This window comes from Ahaetulla prasina, chromosome 4 (assembly GCF_028640845.1).
Source record: "Ahaetulla prasina isolate Xishuangbanna chromosome 4, ASM2864084v1, whole genome shotgun sequence".
Lineage (NCBI taxonomy): Eukaryota > Metazoa > Chordata > Lepidosauria > Squamata > Colubridae > Ahaetulla > Ahaetulla prasina.
The window spans coordinates 80613008-80635668 of record NC_080542.1 but is presented as its reverse complement, the minus strand read 5'-3'; the positions used below and the strand labels follow the sequence as shown (position 1 = coordinate 80635668).

Here is a 22661-nt window from a genome sequence, read left to right as displayed (position 1 = left end):
CACTAGCTGACACCAAAACGTCATCAAATTAGGGAACTACCCCAGGTAGACCCTGCAATAAGCGTTCAATGAGATTCTGGAACAGTCCAGGAGCGACACTGACCCCAAACTGGAGTCTGATGCGCTTAAACGCACCCCTGTGCATAACTATTGTCTGTGCCTCAGCTGTTTCATTATCAACAGGCAACTGCTGATACGCCCTAGCCAAATCAAGTTTGGCAAAGATTTGTCCCAGTCCTAGCGAATGCAGCAAGTGTTGTACTATGGGGATAGGGTATGCACTTTTCTGCAATGCCTTATTGAGTGTTGCCTTGTAATCGGCACAAATACGGACAGATCTATCTGGTTTAACTGGTGTTACTATTGGTGCCTCCCACTTAGCGTGTTCAACTGGAATTAAGATGCCCTGTTTAACTAGCTTGTCTAGTTCTTTGTCAATTTTGGGTTTCAGGGAAAAGGAACCCTCCTGGTCTTAAGCCAAATCGGGGCTATTTTTGGATCTAAATTAAATGAAATGGGAGTCCCCACATACTTGCCCAGGAACACGTCTTCAAATTCCTGTAGCAGTTCCTCTCTCAGGTTGTCTCCGTCACTGAAGACTCCAGTGATGCCCATTCCTAGGGCCCAGAACCAATCAAGACCTAACAAACTGGGTAGGTTTCCGTCTACGATGGTGACCGGAGGAGATTTTGTATATTGTCCATACTTGACTCAAACTGTGGTGATGGCTCGGACAGGGATCCAGTTTCCCTGGTAGTCCTGGACTCTCAGTCTCTGAGGTTGCAATTGACGCTTCACGATGCTTGGGAGGTTCTTGGTGATCGTATCCCAGGACATGATTGTGATCGATGATCCAGTATCGACTTCCATTTTACATGGCACCCCTTCTATGCAGGCTCTTGTAAAAATCTTTTTCTCTGGTTTCATTGAGGCTTGGCCCACTCGTACTGTTGTGTGGTTGGAGTTCGCGCCCTTTTTGATTGAGCCAATAGGTGGCCATCTATTGGGGGTTTTGCTGATAGGCTGGTTTAAATTTGGTTCGGAACTTTTGGTGGCACGGCTGAAGAGCTCGACACACCCATGCCAGATGACCTTTTTTGTCATACCTGCAGCAGATGACTTCTTTAAAACAGCAGTTCTGTCGCTGGTGATGGCCTCCGCAACTCATGCACTCATCGTGGTCATTTCGTTCTGATTTCCCCGTTTGGAAAACCTCTTCCTCACTCTCACCATCACACTCAGATTGGATTTCCTCAATGTGGACTGGTGTTGTTTTAGCTGAGGAATTCAGCGATGTTGGCTTTTGCAATGTTTCCGCAGCTTTGGTGGAAAGTTCATGTGCCTTAGCTTCATCTAGGGCAATCGTGAGGGTCAAGTTATTTTTGGCGAGTAATCACCTCTGCAACCGAATGTCCCGAACTCCACAGATAAGCTGCTCTAATAGGGAATCCTCTAAATCCCTATATTCGCAATGGGTCGCAGCTTTTCTCAATGCAGCCATGTAGATGCTGATTGATTCGCCCTTGCGTTGGACTCTTTGTGGGAGTTCATATCTCTGCACGAATTTCAATGGCACTGGGGCATAGTGTGCTCTGAGCATCATCTGTAATATGGGCTAGGGCACTGACTGGACGGGCGTCGGTTCCGATAACGATTCGGCGGTATCAAATACTTCTGGCCCGCAATGTATGTATGTGCGCTTCCGATCGTCTGATACCGCTTGCAATTCGTTAGCTTCAAGGAAGCATTAGAAATGACCCATGTAGGACCCCCACTTCTCTTTGGCTGGGTCAAATGAGGCTGGCAGCGTGTAGTTAGACATTATCGATCGTTTCTACATGGCCGCCCTATAACAAGCTGGGTTCTAAACTATTTTTCCGCTTCAGCTCTTTTTCGGTCTCACTGCCAACCATATCCCATCCTCGTCGCCAGTGTTAAGTTTGGGTAATGAGGAGGCAGGAGACAGTCATTGGTGACAACAGCTCTTAAGTTTATTGTGAGAACCTAGCAAAAGCAACTGGCAAACAGTCCTCCTTATATAGTATTTTGGCTGAGGCATCAGCCAATCAGAAACGTGCTTTTTTCCGCCCAAATTTCCCTCCAATAATTCAAATACATAACAAATACATTACGAGAAGAAATGCTATTCGCAATAAATCTCATTACAGATACAAGAGGTTTATCTATATTTAATACTGTGAAATCATACTTTACAAAAAATAATATTCCTTTGAATAATATTGTTGCATGCGCTACTGATGGAGCACCATCAATGGTAGGTCGCTATCATAGATTTGTTGCTTATTTGAAGGAAGAAGTGCCAAATGTTTTATGTATTCATTGTGTGGTGCACAGACAGCATCTTGTAGGAAAACATCTAAGTGCAAGTCTCCATTCATCATTAACTATAATAATTCGAGCTGTAAACAAGATCAAATCCAATGCAAAAAATGATAGAATGTTTCAACAGCTTTGCCAGGACAATAATGAAGATTTTATTATCCTACTTTTGCACACAGAAGTTTGGTGGCTGTCAAAGGATACATCTTTGGCTCATTTTGTAGCATTATATGATAGTGTCATACAATTTTTTGAAAGTAATAATGAGACCAATCTGTGTCAACAGTTAAAAACAGTAAAGAATGATGACAAATATTTTCAAGAGCTTTAATGATGTCAATTTGCAGCTTCAAGGAGCTAATAAAACTCTTATCGGTTGCCAAAGTATTGTGTCATTATTTATTGACAAACTTGAACTACTTTGTTATAATCTATTGAAGAGAGAATTTCATCAGTTTCCTGAATTATCATCTATAAAAGATGATGTAACTCCAGAAGATATTGACAGATTCAGTAGCCACCTCAACGAACTTAAATTGGACATGGAAAAATGATTTGAAGATATTTTGAAATTGAAGGTGTATGACTGGATGAAAAATCCTTTTACCGCAAATATTGAAGAGGCTGATACAACTTGCCAAGAAGAACTGTTAGAAATTAGATATGAGGAAGAAAGTAAACATAAATTTGATAGTGGTGGATATGAAAACCTACGGCAAAATAAAAAAAATATCTGTCTTCTATCCAAATATGTGGAAAATGATATTCAGTTTATTTTTTCTAGCTCATATCTTGTGGAATCAGGCTTTAGTGCTGTTAATCATATTATGACCAAAGAAAGAAACCACCTGAATATTTCCGAAAGAGGAGACCTTCATTTGTTCCTTACAAAAATTGAGCCAGATATCCAGTATTTAGTTTTGCAGCCTCAGCCTCAGGGATCTCATTAATAATTTAATTAATTAAATGTAATTTCATCAGACTTCAAATTTTCTATGTATGCAAAGTATAAATAAAAAGATAGCTTTAACTACAGTAAGTTGTTTTATAAAGATTTATTCTGCCAAGCTTAGCAAAAGTCTAGCATAAAATATTTGGTAAGTAATTATTATTATATGCTTTAACTTTAAAGTAAAGTTACTTCCCTACTTTATAAATCACCATTACTGTGGAATTGGTGGGCAGATAGAAAATTTTACTACTGACAGAGATACAAAAGTGGGCAGTAGGTATAAAAAGGTTGACTACCCCTGGTTTGGATGATTAGATGGGATAGATTATAGGAAGAATAGTAATATGATATAACTTGAGAAAAGAGGTTTAAATATATTTGAATTATAACTATAAAGAAGAAAATTGAAAGCCACTTCCTTATACTTTTTTCTATTTTTTTTGCACCTTTTACTTTTTTTATTTTCTTTTTTCTTCCTTACTTTACATTAATTTGTGTTGGTTTTTACCTTCTTTAAAAATTCTATTAAAATTAAATATAAAAAAGAACAGAAGCAGGACCTCATTTGAAAGGACATCAATCAAACCTGTCCTGCTCTAAATAGAGTTAAGGTCTTTAACACAATCATAACAATTAAGGGAATAAATTAAGGTTGTGTCCTGGCTTCTCATTTGTTTAATATTTATATGAATTATCTTTTTAATTATATATATATAGAAGCTAGATACATATGAAACTTGGAGGAAAATTCAAGCTCTATTCCATATACAATGGAAACACTGGTTTCAACTGCCAATCACACCTCCTATTTTGATACTGTTGTAGGAAAGAGACTGGCTGAGAGAGAGAAAAGTCAAATGGGGAATTAGTCTGGAAACCTACGCAGGCACAAGATGATGAAGTCCAATTTCCCTGAATGCCAGGGGAATGGCAAGTTCAATTCCCCTGAACCATATCTAATCTTACACAATCGCTCCAAGCATACGTGGAAATGTATGACTCATTTTTCTTTTTCTTTCTTTTTCTTTTTTCCCCTAATTACTTGCATAGGGATTATTCTTTATACTATTTATGTTGTTTGTATTTTTGTCATGGTTTGCACCAGTGAAGCTAAAACCAATTTTGTTGTATACATGATGTACAGTGACAATAAAGGCTATACTATACTATACCCAGGTACAAACTGTCAGTCAAAGATTTCTGTTTGTAGCTTGGGCAATAAAAAAGATAATTGAACTTTTCGCATGTGGATGTGGTTTTACATGTCTGACAGTTGCTGACATCACCACCTGAAAACCATTGTTCTTTGAACTGATGCCTTTCAAAAATCTGAAACTTATATCTAGATAAAATCTGTAGTCAATACAGCCACCCATCCTGATTGGAAATTTTGATAGTTGAAATACACCACCATGCTGGGGAAACTCTTTAAACTGATGAAAAGAAATTAAAAATATTAGTAGCAACCTTTTTAAAATACTTCCCATATCCTCTACAACACTGGTATCAAACTCGCCGTGTCATAATACCGTCACATGACATTTCGTGATGTCACAAAAACTTCTCCCCTTCATAGAGTTGGAGTGGATGTGGCCTGTGCATGACTCATCTGGCCCATGGGCCGCCAGTTTGTCATCCCTGCCATGTAGAAAGTTAGACCCACATTTTTCAAAGAATAAGGCACTGTGTGTCTCTTCATCTAAGGGCTTTCCCTTCATGTTTAAATAATGTAGTGCAATACAATGCCAACAGGTGCTTTCTGTGTGGAAAACAGATCAGAGCTCAAAGTAGTTGGATGGGATTGAACTGAATTGGTACCATGAATCATTCTTATGCTTGCAGCATGGAAGCTGAAGCAACTGTGTAATTCAAGAATAATAATAAGAAGCTAAAGAAAGAAGCATGAGAAAAGGCATAGTTTAAAGTAGTGGATAAAACTAGTATCTGAAGCAGCTGTTGTTTTTAAAAAGGAACATCCATCATGGTAAAGAAGAAAAGTGAATTACAGATCATTATGGAAGATGGTTTGTATGCTCTCCAGTATTTAGCAAGTCCATGTATCTTGTATTTAGCATCTTAGAAGAAAACTAATTGGTACTAGTTTCATGTTCAATTTTCAAACAAAGTATGTTTGATAATCACAGAGAAACCTGATTAAGTGCAGATTTTTAGAAATATCAGAAAAATAAAAAACAGAACATACATTTTAAAATTCATTTCAGGCCAAAAGTGATAAGAATAAGCTGCTTTTTCTCCTAAGCGTAATATACTATTAAGATGATAACAAATGTGATACTTGCTTTTGCTTTGCAGTTGGGATGGAGATTGATGGACAAGTGGAGAGTGACACAGAAAGTGAAGGTAAATAAAATATGAATAGCTGCTAATTTTTGAAAGCTTATGTTAAGAATTTATTTTCCTGAAAATGCATGAAATGCATATAAATTGCACTCACCTAAGCATTGTTCAAATGACTGTATTCCACACTTGGATAAAAACAAATCTGGCCTTTATGTAAAACTTAACTTTTGCTTGTATATTTTGTTAAGGGCTGACACAAAAAATAATCTTAAATTACAAAATAACTGATTTGAGTAAAAGATTAAACCTTTTAGTTTCATCATTCAGACTACTAGGGTTCCTGAATTAAAATAAAAAAAATATTGCCACTTTTATAGCTTTTGCTTGAATGTTGCCCATCAGGGAAATTTGACAATTTCCTAAGAGCAGCTGATCCAACAGACCTCTGTAACATTAGTTTTTCTCACACTGAACAAAGGCTGCAAAAAAACATTTTATAGTTAATCAAAAAGTTTGAGATTTTAGTATCCCTTTTCTGCCACCTAGTAGCTATCTGTACTTTTGCAGTTCGCATATGGCAACTTTGACTTTAATCTTTCAGTTTTAATTTTTCAGTTAAATTGATATTAGAAAGAGAAGCAGAAGAATAGAGCTGCAATTTTTCAGGAAATATATTCAATATAATAGCCCATTATATTTTTTCACTTTTAGTTATTTTTCTCCAATTTAAAAAGCGAAATAAAATATTATTCTCTCCTTATGCATCAAATATGTATTTCTAAGGTGTATATATCTTATGTATCAATATAATAAATATCTAATGTATTTCAGGATATCACTCTTAAGTCATTATCAATGCCTAAGAATCACTATTATATTTATAAATTACACAAAAAAGGGGGATGGATTCAGACATATGAGTAATTTAAATTCCATTGATTTCAATAGTTCTAAGTAGCAGTAAGTCTGGATTTTGCAGAGGACTCTATTTTAAAAAGATCAAGTCATTATTTTACATTTAAGAAATGTCTGCATTTCTCTAGTGAAAGACAATATTCTCAATAACTTCAAACTCTTCAGGTTTTTTTTAAAGTAAAACACTTTTTAAAACACAGATTATCAATATGAAGAAGAAGGGAAGGAAGAAAAAGTAGCCCCCAAAAAGAATATAAAGGAAATTGCCAAGGAAAACAGAAAAGAGAGTTATCAGAAAGACATTGATGATGAAAATGAAGAGCTAGCAGTATCCAGGAGGAAGAAATCAAATAAAAAGAAAAAACAGAAAGCATATAATAATGTCAAAGAAAATGAAGAGGAGGAAACGGTAAAAGGGAAGGAAAAGAAAGACAAAAAGCAAAAAGAGATTGAAAACAAGAAAGCAAAAGGAAAGGACAAGAAAAAGAAAGAAAATACAGGTGAAAGGTATGACATTTTCATTTTCCCAGATTAAAAATCCAGAGATTTGTTCTTAATAGTATTTTATATATGGGTACAATGGGAAAATAATATATTTCTTATTCATTTCACTGATTGACAAATTATTGGTTTCTACTGCCATCAAAATGCATCAAAATACTGTGCAATGAAACTCAGTGAAAGACATGTAATTATGTTCTGTGTTTGAGCAATCTGGTGCAAATCAAACAGCTCATCTGAGAGTTGTCAGGGTAGTTTCTGTTTTTTCCCCCAGAGTAGATCTCTGAAACTTGAAACAATCTGTGGAGTTCTACACTGCATCAAATCACCATGGAAGTGCATTAACACAGCTTTAATCCCAAAAACTCATGTTTAATATAATTTGAAAGTTATGTGCTGTGACTTTCATGGAACTCTATTTGTGCATTCTGACCAATGTTTTCTCTCATAAATATTGTTGGGCTATAGCAAGAGTATTCAGATATAAATCCCAATCCTTAGGCATTTTAGGAAGAAAGCTGTTATGTATTAACAGTTGTGCCTTTAAATATTTGAGCGGGAAATCAGCACGTTGCTGATTGGACGAAGCCTCCAGCAGAACTGTATAAAAGGAGAGGTTTTTCCCCCAGCCGGTTGCTGGGTTCACCATATATTAAAGAGCTGTTGTCACTACCCTGGTCTCCAGCCTCGTTACTTCCTGAACCTAACATTGGCGACGAAGGTGGGATCTCGAGGCTAAGGAGAACCAGAACCGAGCTGAAGCACGCTAGTTCCGAACCCAGCAAACTCAGGGCAGAAACGCGGAAATGGCAAACACGCCACCCGCACGTACAACCCGGCAAGGAGAAATGGGGAACATATGACCCGTTTGAAAGCTTTCTAGAAGCCAACGAACTACAGGGGATCCTGATAACCGCAAACGGGCTTACTTCCTAAGCCATTGCGGGCCCGAGGTAATCGAGATTGCGAAGCCCTGGCAGAGCCAACGCCGATACAATCGGTATCGTGGCCGACTCTGCAGACTTTGCTGAAGAACCATTTCGCACCGGCGCCGTCAAATACGTGCAGCGGTTGAATTCGGAGAACGAGACAGATGGAGGGCGAGTCCATCGGTGACTACATGGCGCGTTGAGAAGAGCGCCCAAGGACTGTGGATACCGAGACTTAGACGAAGTGCTACTCGAGCAACTCATCCGAGGGTCAGGACATCCGCCACGGCGACGACTGCTAGCCAGGAGCAACCTGACACTAGCCACCGCTCTGGACGAGGCCAGAGCACACGAAATGTCTACTAAAGCAGCAGAGACTCTGCAAAGCCTCTTCAATCCAAGGCGGCGCAAAGCCAACGCCAGTACACCAGGAGGAGATTCAGTCCGAATCCGAAGGTGAGGCGAGGATGAGGAAGAGGTCTGCCGGACCGAGAAGCGCGACACTGAGGACCGTGACGAGTGCGGAAGCTGCGGAGGGCAGCATCAGCGCCAACGCTGCAGGTTTAAAGACGCAACATGCCGGCGGTGTGGGAAGAAAGGACACTTAGCTCAGGTTTGCAGAGCGGCCCAACCTTCCGCCGAAAATTCAAATCGCCAATCAAAACGCTGAACCGGAAAGGCGGCCCGCGATTGGTTCAAACAAGAAAGGCGAAGTCTAACCAAACGACTGTCATTATAGGCCGCGCCTCAACCAAAGTGGAAAAGAAGATTTTTACAAAGCCCAAGATCGAGGGAGTACGGTGCAGGCTTGAAGTAGACACGGGATCAGCGATCACCATCATGTCCTGGGACACCCTGGCGAAGTCACTGCCGTCCGTCGCGAAGCGCCATTTGCAAGCACAGCGGCTACGAGTGCACGACTACCAGGGGAATCGCATCCCTGTTCGAGGGACCACCTCCGTCCGAGTCGAGTACGGCCCTCACAAAAAGACCCTGCCCATCACAATCGTCGAAGGAACTCTGCCCAGTCTGTTGGGACTAGACTGGTTTCGTGCCCTGGGCATGGGAGTGACTGGCATCTACAGAAGTGACTGCAATTTGAAAGACATTCTCTTTAACGAGTTCGAAGATGTCTTCAAGGACTGCCTGGGCAAGTACAAGGGGACCCCTATTTCCTTCAACTTAGACCCCCAGGTAGCCCCCATTAGGCTTAAGGCGAGGAGAGTCCCTTTTGCCCTAAAACCAAAAATTGATAAGGAGCTGGACAAGCTCATAAATCAGGGGGTTTTGGTGCCAGTCGATCACGCAAAGTGGGAGACGCCAATCGTCACCCCCATCAAATCGGACGGGTCAATTAGAATTTGCGCTGACTACAAGGCGACGCTTAACAAAGCCTTACAGAAAAGCGTACCGGTTCCGTAGTGCAACATTTATTGCACTCCTTGGGGCAAGGGCAAGTCTTTGCAAAGTTAGACTTGGCCCAAGCCTACCAACAACTGCCAGTAGACGCCCGCACAGCCGAAGCCCAAACGATTGTGACGCACAGGGGGGCATTCAAGTGCACCCGATTGCAATTTGGGGTTAGTGTGGCACCAGGGCTGTTCCAAAACCTGATGGAACGACTACTGCAAGGGCTCCCAGGGGTAGTTCCCTACTTCGATGATGTCCTAATTTCAGGGGAGAACATGGAGGAACTGGGGGAGCGGTTAAGAAGGGTCTTGAGCATTTTCCGGACAGCCGGATTAAAAGTCAAGACAAATAAATGTCAGATAGGTGTTGAATCGGTCGATTTCTTGGGCTACCGGATAGACAAGAAAGGAATTCACCCTACTGAGAGCAAAGTTAAGGCAATTAGGAAGGCTCCAGCGCCCAAAAACAAAGCAGAGCTGCAGGCATTCCTGGGATTGGTTAATTTTTACGCGGTCTTTTAAAGAACAAAGCAACTGCTATGGAACCGCTGCATAGGCTCTTAGGGAAAAATACTGTTTGGTCTTGGGGAAAGTCAGAAAATAGGGCTTTTGAAGCAGTAAAGAACCTGCTCTCAAGTGATAGCCTGCTCATCCAATATCACGACTCACTACCCCTAGTGCTGGTTTGCGATCGTCACCTTATGGGGTGGGGCTGTACTCAGCCATAGACTTCAAACGGCGCAGAAGCCCCTATAGCGTTCTACTCTAGAACGATGTCCTCCCCAGAGAGGAACTACAGCCAATTAGACAAAGAAGCATTAGCCATTGTATCAGGGGTCAAAAAATTCCATGAGTATGTCTTTGGGCGGAATTTTGAAATCGTGACTGACCACAGACCGTTATTGGGACTACTGGCTGGCGATCGCCAACACCTGTGGCACTGTCGCCACGCTTGACTCGATGGACTATATTTTAGCCGCTTACTCATACAAGCTGCAGCATCGACCGGGAAAAGAAGTGGGGCATGCAGACGCTTTGAGCCGATGCCCACTGCCGGGGGCGACCGAAGATCCCACTCCGGGGACACCCATCCTCCTTATTGACTCGTTGGACTCTGGCCCAGTCACATCAAAGGAAGTGGCTCGGGCATCATACCGGGACATTGTGTTAAGGACTGTACTCGGTTGGGTACAGAGAGGGTGGCCCGCTGCGCCGGGCGAACGGTTCAAAGAATTTGTTAAGAAACGTGATGAGCTCTCGGCTCAAGGGGGGTGCCTGTTATGGGGTGATCGTGTAATAATTCCTGTTAAGTTAAGGGAAAGGTATTGGACCTCCTCCACGAGGTCACCCAGGCATCGTGAGGATGAAGGGGTTAGCTAGAAGCTATGTATGGTGGCCACTCATGGTCGCAGAGATTGCTGAGAGGGTAGGGAAATGCCAAGCTTGCCAAGAGTCCAGACCGCTACCCCCAACAGCCCCAGTCAGAGAATGGGAAAAGCCCCAAGGGCCTTGGTCAAGAATCCACATTGACTTTGCTGGCCCCTTTCACGGCCAAACATTCCTAGTGGTGGTGGACGCATTTTCCAAATGGTTAGAGATCATACTTATGAAGTCCACCACAGCGGAAACAGTAATCGCAACCCTGCGCCACCTATTCGCAACTCACGGGTTGCCGGACACTCTGGTGTCCGACAATGGGCCCCAATTCACGGCAGCCCAGTTTGAAGAGTACCTGGCAGAGGAAGGCATCCGACATGCCCTCTCTGCACCTTTCCACCCTGCGTCGAATGGCCTTGCAGAGCGTTCCGTCCGGAGCGCTAAGGAGGCATTGTCCAGGCTCAAGCCAGGTGACTGGCAAACAAAAATAGACTTTTTCCTAGCCGTCCAGCATAGAACCCCAAGCACAGCCACTGGGAAAAGCCCAGCCGAATTGCTAATGGGACGAAAACTCCGGTGCCCACTTGACCGTTTGAACCCCCATTACACACCCGAGGGTTACAAGGGGGAGCTAGAAAAAACAAGGGAATTGAGCATAGGCGACCGGGTGTGGGCCCGAAACTATGGGGACGGCCCTAGTTGGCTCGCAGGACAAGTAACAAAATTAATCCAAGGCGGATGGCCAAGAAAAGAGTCGGCCAATAATCCAGAGCCCGATGGCCCAGAGAAAGAGCTGGGAGGAAAACAGCCCCTCCGACCAGCTCAAACACCACCCAGAACTGAACCGCGCAGGTCAGAAAGAACTAGGAGACGCCCAGGTTATTTGCGTGACTACGTCGAAAAATAACATGTAAATAAATATGTAAATAAGACCAAGTGTTTTCTGGGAGGGGAGGAGTGTTATGTATTAACAGTTGTGCCTTTAAATATTTGAGCGGGAAATCAGCACGTTGCTGATTGGACGAAGCCTCCAGCAGAACTGTATAAAAGGAGAGGTTTTTCCCCCAGCCGGTTGCTGGGTTCACCATATATTAAAGAGCTGTTGTCACTACCCTGGTCTCCAGCCTCGTTACTTCCCGAACCTAACAAAAGCAGTGGTGAGATTCAGCTCGTTTGCTAATGAACTGGTGGCTAACAATTTGTTCAGTTTGCAAATCAGCTGAAGCCTTGCCCCTCCCCCCATACACTCCTCCCCTTGCCTGGCCTCTCCTTGCTGGGCTGCTCAACTCATACTTTGGGTGAGAGCAAGGGATTATTGAGAGCCTGCTTCCCCTTCCTTCCTTATGCTGCATCTGTAAACCCTGAAGTTTACCAAACTGTGGTCATTTTCTTTTTGGTAGTTTTCTCTAGGGAAGTTTCTCTTCTCACTGCTTCAGGGCTGACATAGCTGGAATGAAGGGGCGATGGAGGTGGGTGTAGAAATAGCTAGGGTGTTGTAGCCTAAATAAAATTCTTTCCCCTGGGAATCAAGGACATTGGTGCAGGTGTTCGAAAGGTGGAGACTGAGGTCACCTAGCAACTGGACTGTATGCTGATTGGATCATGTGACTGGAGAATCTGGAGGGAAGTGATGAAGTTTTATTTTTAATTGAGTGTAAAACCAGCAGGAACTTAGAGCCACTTTTCTACCAAGAACATGCCAATTTGATATGTTCCAATAAAAGTTTCTTTGAGGAATTTACCTGCCTTGGAGTTCTTATTGAATGGGATGTATTATTTGGAACCTCGACGTTAAACCAGTTCTCTAAACTCTAAGGCTCTAAACCAAAGTTGCTATCTGAGGTCCTGAGCTCCTTACCCTGTCTATCCAGGCAGTGGGAAAGACTCAGGGAAGATGGAGGAAGAAACCAGAGAAGTGTCACTGGTGCCTGCGAGGGAATCAAAGAGAGCCTGACATTCCCTTCGATGCCCAAGCAAATGGCAGTGGCCATGGCTGAGGTCAAACACCAACTAGGGGCTCAGGCAAAGAAACAATTCTAATCGCCAGCTTCCAAAGAGCTTTACCAAGTGGAGGAGGACCTGGAATCCAAACTAGCCTCTTAGGGCCAGATGTGGGCGAGACCAATCTCATCCATGAGGGAAGTGAGAATGACAGTCCTGGAGTGGAGGTCAATGGGACCCCCAAATTCAAATGTGTCAGGGGAATGGAAGTACCAGGCTCACAGACAAAGCCTGGAGGGGTTGCCTGAAAGATTTGATGCATCTTGGCAGCGGCAGCCAGCAGCAACATACCAGTCACCCAACAGCTGCCCTGGACCAACTGATTTTCCCATTTTCCACATACTATACTCAGGGTGTAGTGTCTCAACCCCTGCATACAGCACAATCCAGAATGCAACTGAGTCTACCCAGGAGGGACTGGTCAACTCTTCCAGTAACCCAAGCTATCAGCCCTCTGCAATGGCTATCAGCTTGGTGGAGCCTGCCCAGTTGTAGAAAACCAGCCAGCCTGCTAGGTCAGCCATAACTGCTGCTGGCAGGGGAAGTGCCCCCCAGTTGGGTATACTACCATGGACAGGGCTGGGTCCAGGTCCAGGCCCAGTGGATCCCAGCACTACCGGTCACATCACAACCGTTGGCTATGCCTCTGCCACTAACCATTTCGCAACCCCAAGGAGAAGCCCCACCACACTTTTGAGCGATATTTGATGGGAGTCCGGACAAATTGGCTTTCTTCCTAAACCAAGCATGGGCGCACATTGACTGCTATGGGGACTGCTACCAAGATGACCAAGAAATTGTCTCCACCCTCACTGAGAAACTGGAGAAGGAAGCGTCAGAATGGGTGACTTGGCTTCATAATGAGGGTGCTCCTGAGCTAGAAAATATCAATGACTTCCTGCAAGAATTAAGGAGCCAATTCGGGGATGTATCCCACTGGTAAGAGGTAGAGAAAGAAATCGAGAATAAGACAGAGAAGCCGCCTGGCTAAGGAATATGTCCAGGAATTCCGAAGAGCCATTGGGAAGCTGAGACAGTGCCCAAAACTGATGTTGGTCCATTACTTTAAAGAATGTCTGGACAAGGAACTGCTCCAAATCTGCCTTTGCCGGGGAGTCCCAAATCGTATCCACAACTGGTATTGGATGTGTCGTGTTCCACTCCTCCGCTGACAGCCGGGTCGGGGAAGTCCGTATCAGGCGTGCCTCTGCAGCTCTGCCAAAGTCTTAGCAAAGTTCTCAAGGCAGGCAGGAGACCAGGAAGTGACTTCAGCAATCCAAGGTAGACTTTGCCTGACTCAGAGAATGCCAGAAAGCAGATCCTTTATATAGGCCATGGGGTGTGGCTCCATGACTCAGCACTTATCCAGGCCTGCCCCTCCCTTCCTTTTGCTGGTGCCGCCTATCAATTCTCCTGAAGCGAGGATCTCTCCAGGCTCCAGCTGTTGGCAATTCACATTCCTCAGGCTCACATGCTGTGGGGGAGGGGGAGGAGTCTAGTTGCTCCGTTTGCCTGGGCATGGTGCCAGGGCTGGGGGCTGGAGGCATGCCAGGACATTCCTCAGCGTTCGGCAGGAGATAAGAGGGACCCGGCTGCGGGGAAAGCAAACGAGACACAACAGGATGGTTGTGGCTATGGACTTAGAATATGGTGGCATCAGAAGGAGACTCTAGAGAGGAAGCCTAAGAGACAACTGGGATGGCAAGCCAGCCCATGCCTGGCAGAGGAGCCACTTAGAGAGGCATCCACAATTCCCTAAAATGCTTCTGATGTGGACAATAATGCTACCAAGTATCTGAGTGCCTGGTCCCAGCCCCCATGCCACAAGCAAGAGGCCAAACTTGTTCCTCAAAGCCAAAAAGACCAAAGGGGAAACTGCAGAAAAGGGAGAGTTCAGCCAGCAAGCTGTTGAGGTCTCTCCCCTCTCCCAATAAGGGGAAGAGAGAACTCCAGCCTCTGAGGTCCCACTGATGAGCAGTGACAGCAGTGATGATAGTGAGGATGACCCAATGATAAGTGAAGCCATCCATCCTTTCACACTTAAGTCAAAATTGGTGGTGCCAGACATGGGACACCAAGGGGAGGTAGAGGCCATCATAGACATGGGCAGTACCCGCTGCATCATCAGCCCTTCCACAGTAACTAAAATGGCTATAAAGATGAAACCCCTAGCAAACCCCATATGATTTGAGCAGGTCAATGGGTCACTAATAGGGAGATGTCCAGCTATGTATGTCACTGAACCCATCAAACTAGAGATGGGCCACCACTGGGAACTAATCCAGTTCATAGTGGTGCCAAACACAACTGAGTCATCATACTGGGGCTGGCGTGGCTAGACAAATGGGGTCCAACAATCACCTGGGAAAGGGGTTACCAAAAATTGAAATTAACACTGGGCCCAGACCCACCCCCAATTGAGAGGGAAGCCTGCCAGCAACTGAACAACAGGTTGCCGTAATGGCAGAGTTGCCTGCAGGGAAGCCCCAGATCCCAAAAGAATATCAGGACTTAGCAGAGGTGTTCAGTGAAAAGGAATACAATGCTTTACACACAGAAACATACCAACCTACAGACTGCAATAGATTTCATGCCGGGGGCTAAACTACCAAAACCAGAAATGTATTCTATGACTCCCAAGGAGATGAAAAAGCTAAACGACTATATTGATGCCAACCTAGCCCAGGGTTTCATACAATCAGCAAAATCTAGGGTGGCCACCCTTGTCTTGTTTAAAGAAAAGAAAGATGGGTTGATGAGGCTCTGCATGGACTTTAGAGGAATAAACGCAATATGCGTGGAGAACACCTAACTGCTGCCACTAATGAAAGACATACTGTCCCACCTGGCCAAGGGGAAGGTGTTCACCAAACTAGACCTGCAGGAGGAGTACTATTGAGTCTGAATTTGAGAAAGAGACAAATTGAAAACTGCTTTCAACTGTCCACTTGGCAGCTTCCAGTTTAAAGTAATACCATTTGGGTTACAAGGAGCCCCTGCCGTCTTCCTGCAGTTGATCAATGAGGTGCTACATGAGCACTTATACAATGGAGCCCTTATCCATTTGAATGACATTCCCATATTTAGTGAAACAGTGGAGGAGCATGTGAAGTTAGTGTGTCAAGTCCTGAAAAAATTGCTTGCAGGGAAGCTATACTTCAAGCTGTCAAAATTTGAGTTTTACAAGACCTCTCTGGACTACCTGGGCTACTGAGTGTCAAATGAGGGAGTAGAAATGGATCCAACAAAAGTCAGAATTGTACTAGACTGGCAGCCCCCTCGCACTCACAGAAAACTTCACAGCTTCCTAGATTTTGCCAACTTCTATAGGCAATTCATCTCTTCCTTCGCCAAATAATGGAACTTCCTGTCCATAATGGAATTATAGGCAATTCATCCCTTTCTTCGCCAAATAATGGAACTTCTTGCCCATAATGGAACTATTAAAGACTGGGGGGGGGAATCAGAAACCCCATCCTTAGCCAACCCTTAACCTGGACATTGGAATGTCAGTGGGTGATTGAGACACTAAAAAGACTGTTTGCTGAGGAACCAATCCTCAGACACCCTGATCCTAACCAGCCTTTTTTTCCCATCAAGTTTTTATTTTTTTTAAATTTATACATATCATGTGGATGGTGTGGTGTTTGAGTATCATACATTTCAATACAGATAAACATATTCATAATTATTACATTCCATTTTCCTTATTCCATATTATTTACCCCATCTTTTTTACACAAAATTTTTATTTTCATATAAATATTAACAAGTATGCAATAACATCTAAACCAATATGCTTTAACATCCACCGTATTATCATTCCTTCTCCTCTTGCCTCTCTATTTCCCCTCTCTCTTCTTCTCCGCTTACCTCTCCTTCCCTTTCTACTCTTCTCCTCCACTCCTCTTCCCTCTCTCCTTTCCCCTCCTACACTTACTCTTTCTCCCCTTCTCTCCTACTCCCTTCCACTACACCAGTGGTAGTCAACCTGGTCCCTACCACCCACTAGTGGGCATTCCAGATTTCATGGTGGGCGGTAGGGGTGTTGTCTGATACTGAAACACTTTCCTTTTTTTAATTTAATTTTTTTAAAAAAAATTCGTAGCATTATTTAAAAACATTTTCATTAGGTTTCCATAAAATTCCCCATGACAATTTAAATTTCTGAAAATATACTATTTGTATCACCTGCAAATAAGTTTAGTTCATGTTACGTAAGTGAAACTAAATGGTGCTATAGTGAGACTGCAAACAAAAGAGCCTCATCCCAGAATAGCTTGCGCATCTCCCCCACCACCACCTAGCTGTAACAGACAAGCAGAGCTGGTAGCCAGCGCCCTCCCCCCAGGCCCAATCCACGATGCACAAGAGGAATGAGCAGATGATGATACATGGTGCAGGATCTTTTGTTTGTGGTCGCACTGGTCAGTACGTAGTTAGATTTATGAGAATGAGCACATGCCTACAGCTTCAAACAAAATATTGTGAAATATTGTGAGCCCATGTCTCAATAAAATAAAATAAAATAAAATAAAATAAAATAAAAAATAGCTTGTGGCTATTTGCCCGAGTATCTGAAGATGGGTTTCATAGAATCTGTTGTAAATAAACAACATCCAATGTGTTTATTGTGTCTAAAATATTATCTAATGAAGCATTGAAGCCAAGTCGATTGCGAGAATATCTTTCAACAAAGCATCCAAATGATTAAGGACAAGCCCATTGAATATTTTCAGGAAATATATAAAAAATTTCAAAATCGTTTAACAATTGTTGCATCTTTTAAGAAACAACATGCAGCGAACAAAGATGGATTAATTGCCGCTTATCGCATTTCACAATTAATTGCAAAAAGTGGTAAAAGCGATAATATTGGAGAAACTGTAATAATACCCTCTATAAAAGAATTTATCTCAACAGTAATGCATCAGGATATACCTGAAATTTTAAAAATGTTGCCCCTAAGCGATAGCACAGTAAAGTGACGAATTGAAGAAATGGCAGTTAAGGTTGAAAAAAAACTTCATTTTCCATGCAATTGGACGAGACTACCATTGCAGATAATAATGCTTTATTGATGGCATATGTACGTTATTTTGATGAAAACAATACATTATGAGAAGAAATGCTATTCGCAATGAATCTCATTACAGATACAAGAGGTTTATCTATATAAATCATACTTTAAATCATACTTTACAAAAAATAATATTCCTTTGAATAATATTGTTGCATGCGCTACTGATGGAGCACCATCAATGGTAGGTCGCTATCATAGATTTGTTGCTTATTTGAAGGAAGAAGTGCCAAATGTTTTATGTATTCATTGTGTGGTGCACAGACAGCATCTTGTAGGAAGACATCTACAAGTCTCCATTCATCATTAACTATAATAATTCAAGCTGTAAACAACATCAAATCCAATGCAAAAAATGATAGAATTTTTTGACAGCTTTGCCAGGACAATAATGAAGATTTTATTACGCTACTTTTGCACACAGAAGTTTGGTGGCTGTCAAAGGGTACATCTTTGGCTCATTTTGTAGCATTATATGATAGTGTCATACAATTTTTTGAAAGTAATAATGAGACCAATCTGTGTCAACAGTTAAAAACAGTAAAGAATGATGCCTTTTATTTGACAAATATTTTCAAGAGCTTTAATGATGTCAATTTGCAGCTTCAGGGAGCTAATAAAACTCTTATCGGTTGCCAAAGTATTGTGTCATTATTTATTGACAAACTTGAACTACTTTGTTATAATCTATTGAAGAGAGAATTTCATTAGTTTCCTGAATTATCATCTATAAAAGATGATGTAACTCCAGAAGATATTGACAGATTCAGTAGCCACCTCAACGAACTTAAATTGGACATGGAAAAATGATTTGAAGATATTTTGAAATTGAAGTGTATGACTGGATGAAAAATCCTTTTACCGCAAATATTGAAGAGGCTGATACAACTTGCCAAGAAGAACTGTTAGAAATTAGATATGAGGAAGAAAGTAAACATAAATTTGATAGTGGTGGATATGAAAACCTACAGCAAAATAAAAAAAATATCTGTCTTCTATCCAAATATGTGGAAAATGATATTCAGTTTATTTTTTCTAGCTCATATCTTGTGGAATCAGGCTTTAGTGCTGTTAATCATATTATGACCAAAGAAAGAAACCACCTGAATATTTCCGAAAGAGGAGACCTTCATTTGTTCCTTACAAAAATTGAGCCAGATATCCAATATTTAGTTTCGCAGCATCAGCCTCAGGGATCTCATTAATAATTTAATTAATTAAATATAATTTCATCAGACTTCATGTTTTTATGTATGCAAAGAGTAAATAAAAAGATAGCTTTAACTACAGTAAGTTGTTTTATAAAGATTTATTCTGCCAAACTTAGCAAAAGTCTGGCATAAAGTATTTGGTAAGTAATAATAATTATTATATGCTTTAACTTTAAAGTAAAGTTACTTCCCAACTTTATAAATCACCATTATTGTGGAACTGGTAGGCGGATAGAAAATTTTAATACTGACAGAGATACAAAAGTGGGCGGTAGGTATAAAAAGGTTGACTACCCCTGCATTACACTCCATTTCCCTCTCTCATTTCGTTGTATATAATATCCCCAATACCTACAACATATGGTGTATTTTCCAGTTAATATTTCTTTCAACTATAACTATAGTTCTTCTTAAAGTTACTGTTGTTACCCAGGTTTCTGGACTCGGACTCCTGGATTCGGATGATTCAGAAAGTGAGGGAGAAGACCTGGCAAGGCCTGCTTCTCCTGGGCCCTCTCCCTCCCTGGCACCCACCCAAAGGGAGGAGGAGGGGCCGGCAAAGCCTGATTCTCCCGGGCCTTCTTCTGATTTGGCAACGCCCCAAGAACAATTTTGGCTTGCTGCAAGACTGCGCAAACATGACCGGCGCGCGCAGCAGAGGAGGCGTTGGGACAAAGCCAAAAAATGATGAGTCATGCAGTGACATCTACAGAGGCAATAAAAGCAGGAGGCGGAACTTCCTGGCTTTTTGTCTTGGACAAAGCAGTGAATTTGCGTGGGCAAACTGTATCAATGGAGGGAAGAATATATTTGTGAGTAACTCTGGCCTTATCTATAATTTCCTAGTTATCTCCAGAGACCTGGCAGGCCCGTGGGTAGACATGGCCAGAACATTTATCTATGTAAATAAATTAGAAAAGAAGGCCTTTGACTGACTCTTTCTTGGGAGTATTGGGGGAGGGAAACAGAACAGTTACATTTAAAAATAAAAGAAACAGACTTAATCATTTAAACGTGTTATTATTATTATTATTATTATTATTATTATTATTATTATTATTATTATTATTATTATTATTATTATTATTAAGAGTTGAGAGTATCTCTGCGATGTTTCGACGAGGTCTCACTCATCATCTTCAGGCTGGTGCTTTCATATATGCAACTACAACATTATTCATTTAATACTAACATCACTTCATTGATCAAACAGTATACCGTCTGAATACCAGTTTCTTACATCCTAACATTTCAAGCTTACCACCATTTTCATTCTTTGTGTCTATTTTTCATGTTTCTTTTCCTAACTTATTTGACTTTGTGATACATTGCTTTACACCCTTCCATTCTAAACTTCCACTAATATTTTCCCCCTCCACATTATTATATTCAAGTACCTGATACTCTGTTTTGTTATTTATATTCCCATTATTTAACTCTTCCTCTCTGTATATTTTAAAGTTTGTTAATACACATAAATATATCTACTTTCACATTACCTACATAATAGTCATATTTTATACACTTTTAATAATACCATCATTCAACCTCTCATTTCACTAATTAATAATGAATTCTCATTCATAATTTTCCAGTTTCATATCTATTTGTAATGTTTATCCTAACATTTGTTTATATTAAATACCAATTAATTGTCCAGCCTATATCATTTTAATATTAATACAATTATTAGCATATAATGACACATCTATAACTCTTTTTCTCCTCTTAACCATTATCTCTTATCTACATCCTTTAATCCTACCTTTTTTTAAATTGTCTCCCCTATCTTCCTCTTAAGTCTTTTATTCCATCTACTTTGAAGTTTATATTCTGAATCCATAATTTAATTTTTCCTCCTTGCCCTGTCTTTTCCCACTGTTTAATTTGAAAGGTTTCTGTTCTAAATCCTATCGTTTCCCTCCAAACCTCTTCCCGTCCTTCCCATTTCTTTTTAAAATCTTTTAAAATCTTTTTCCCCTGTTTTAATTCCTCAATTCTTAATAATTTTAATAGTGTTTCCTCCTTGTTATCTTCTATTTTGCTGGTTTCTCAGTCCTAATTCCCCTTCTGTTCCAGCTGATGATTCCATTCTTTCCTTCTTGTCCTGGTCTTTGCTCCTTGTCTCTTGTATGCAATTTTCCTGTCTTCTATTTATACAATCAAATATTTCCTCCATGTCCTTGTGTAGTTTCTTAATGTTTTGAATTATTGACTCCAATCTATTTGAGTCTCCACAATTGTCAGTTCAGAAACCAAACCTCCAAGTCAAATTTAAATGTCTCATCAATGTTCAATCAAATTAGTTAGTTACTTCAGGGATCCTCTACTCCTCAAGTCATTTTTCTATATCCAATAATTTTTAGGGCTCCTCAGACACAAATTCTTTTTTAATATTCCAGTCTCCAATGGTTAGAAGGTAAATATGTATAGTTCAACAGTTATTTCCCTTCATTTCAATATTTACTTCCCTGTAGCAAAAATTCACTACAATTAGCAGATGTCGCTCTTTACTTCACTCTGCTGTCTCTCCGCTTTTATTTTGACTCTGCTGCCACTCTGCTTTTATTTTGACAAATTCAATTTCTTTTTCTTGCTTAGTTTAACTTATAACTCTTATGGCAAATTATTTGAAGAAAAGGTAGTTTTATAGTTCCAGCATCTTAATATGCCTTCTTAATATCACACCTTTTGTTTTGGGGATTCCATTTCCAACTTAATTTTCTTTTTAAACAAATATTTACTTCTTTAAATTTCCAACATGCTTTTTCCTAATAGTTACATGCCACTGTAACAAATTGTTCTAAAAGTTATTCCCCTTAAATTTTTTGGGGGGCCTGGCTTCAGCTGTAAATCTTTTCTTATCGAGATGACACACCGTTCACCATTTCTCTGCTACTGCACAAACTTATGGTTTCTGACAGTTCCCTGGTTTCATGGCATTTTAACTGCCGCTGCTCCTAGTCTTCAGATGAGGCTTTGCTTCACCACCCCTTCACCACCCCATCACTACCAGTTTGCTTCACCACCCCTACAGGGTGGCTATGGCTTCAAATCAAGCTCCCAACAGGGAGATCTCAGAACGGACCCATGGAGATCGCGGCTCTCGCTTCTGAAGGCTCCAAAAGTTCAACCAGAAGCTCATCCTGACCAGCCTTTTGTAATGCAAGTGCATGCAAGTGACGTCACTGTTGCTGTGGTCCTATGCCAAAGAAATACAAGTGGAGACCTGCAACCATGAACTTACACTTCCAAAAAACTAACTGACACCAAAAGGAGGTGGACAGTGTGGGAGAAGGAAGCTTATGCAGTCTGGTGGGCACTGCTGACCTAGACGCACTTTCTGAAGGGTAGTCAAGTGCCATTTCAAGTCTGGACCAACCACAAAAAAATCCAGAAAAGTCTCCCCAAAGCAGGTTCACTGGGCAGAGTACTTCAAGTGGTTTAACTTCTAACTAAAGTACATCCTGGGAGGGAAGAACCTACTTCCCTCTGATGCCCTATCCAGAAAACCACAATTCAACAGCAAGCCACAAGAAATAATCAGTGTTCCCCTCCTTCCAAACAGCAGCATAAGCAACCACTCGGTCACCAACCAGACAACCAAAACTCACAGATGGGGGAGATCCAAAATTTTAAAAAGGG

General features: G+C 41.5%; 1 protein-coding gene across 1 annotated transcript in view; it reads left to right on the top strand.

Annotated features, from left to right (window-relative positions):
• The window catches only part of LOC131198440 (transmembrane channel-like protein 2), a 286411-nt gene that overhangs the window by 166419 nt on the left and 97331 nt on the right, over window positions 1-22661 (top strand). The window contains exons 3-4 of the mRNA XM_058183084.1: window positions 5606-5653; window positions 6709-7015. Coding sequence (XP_058039067.1) covers window positions 5606-5653; window positions 6709-7015 — 355 coding nt within the window. The remainder of the gene's footprint in view (window positions 1-5605; window positions 5654-6708; window positions 7016-22661) is intronic.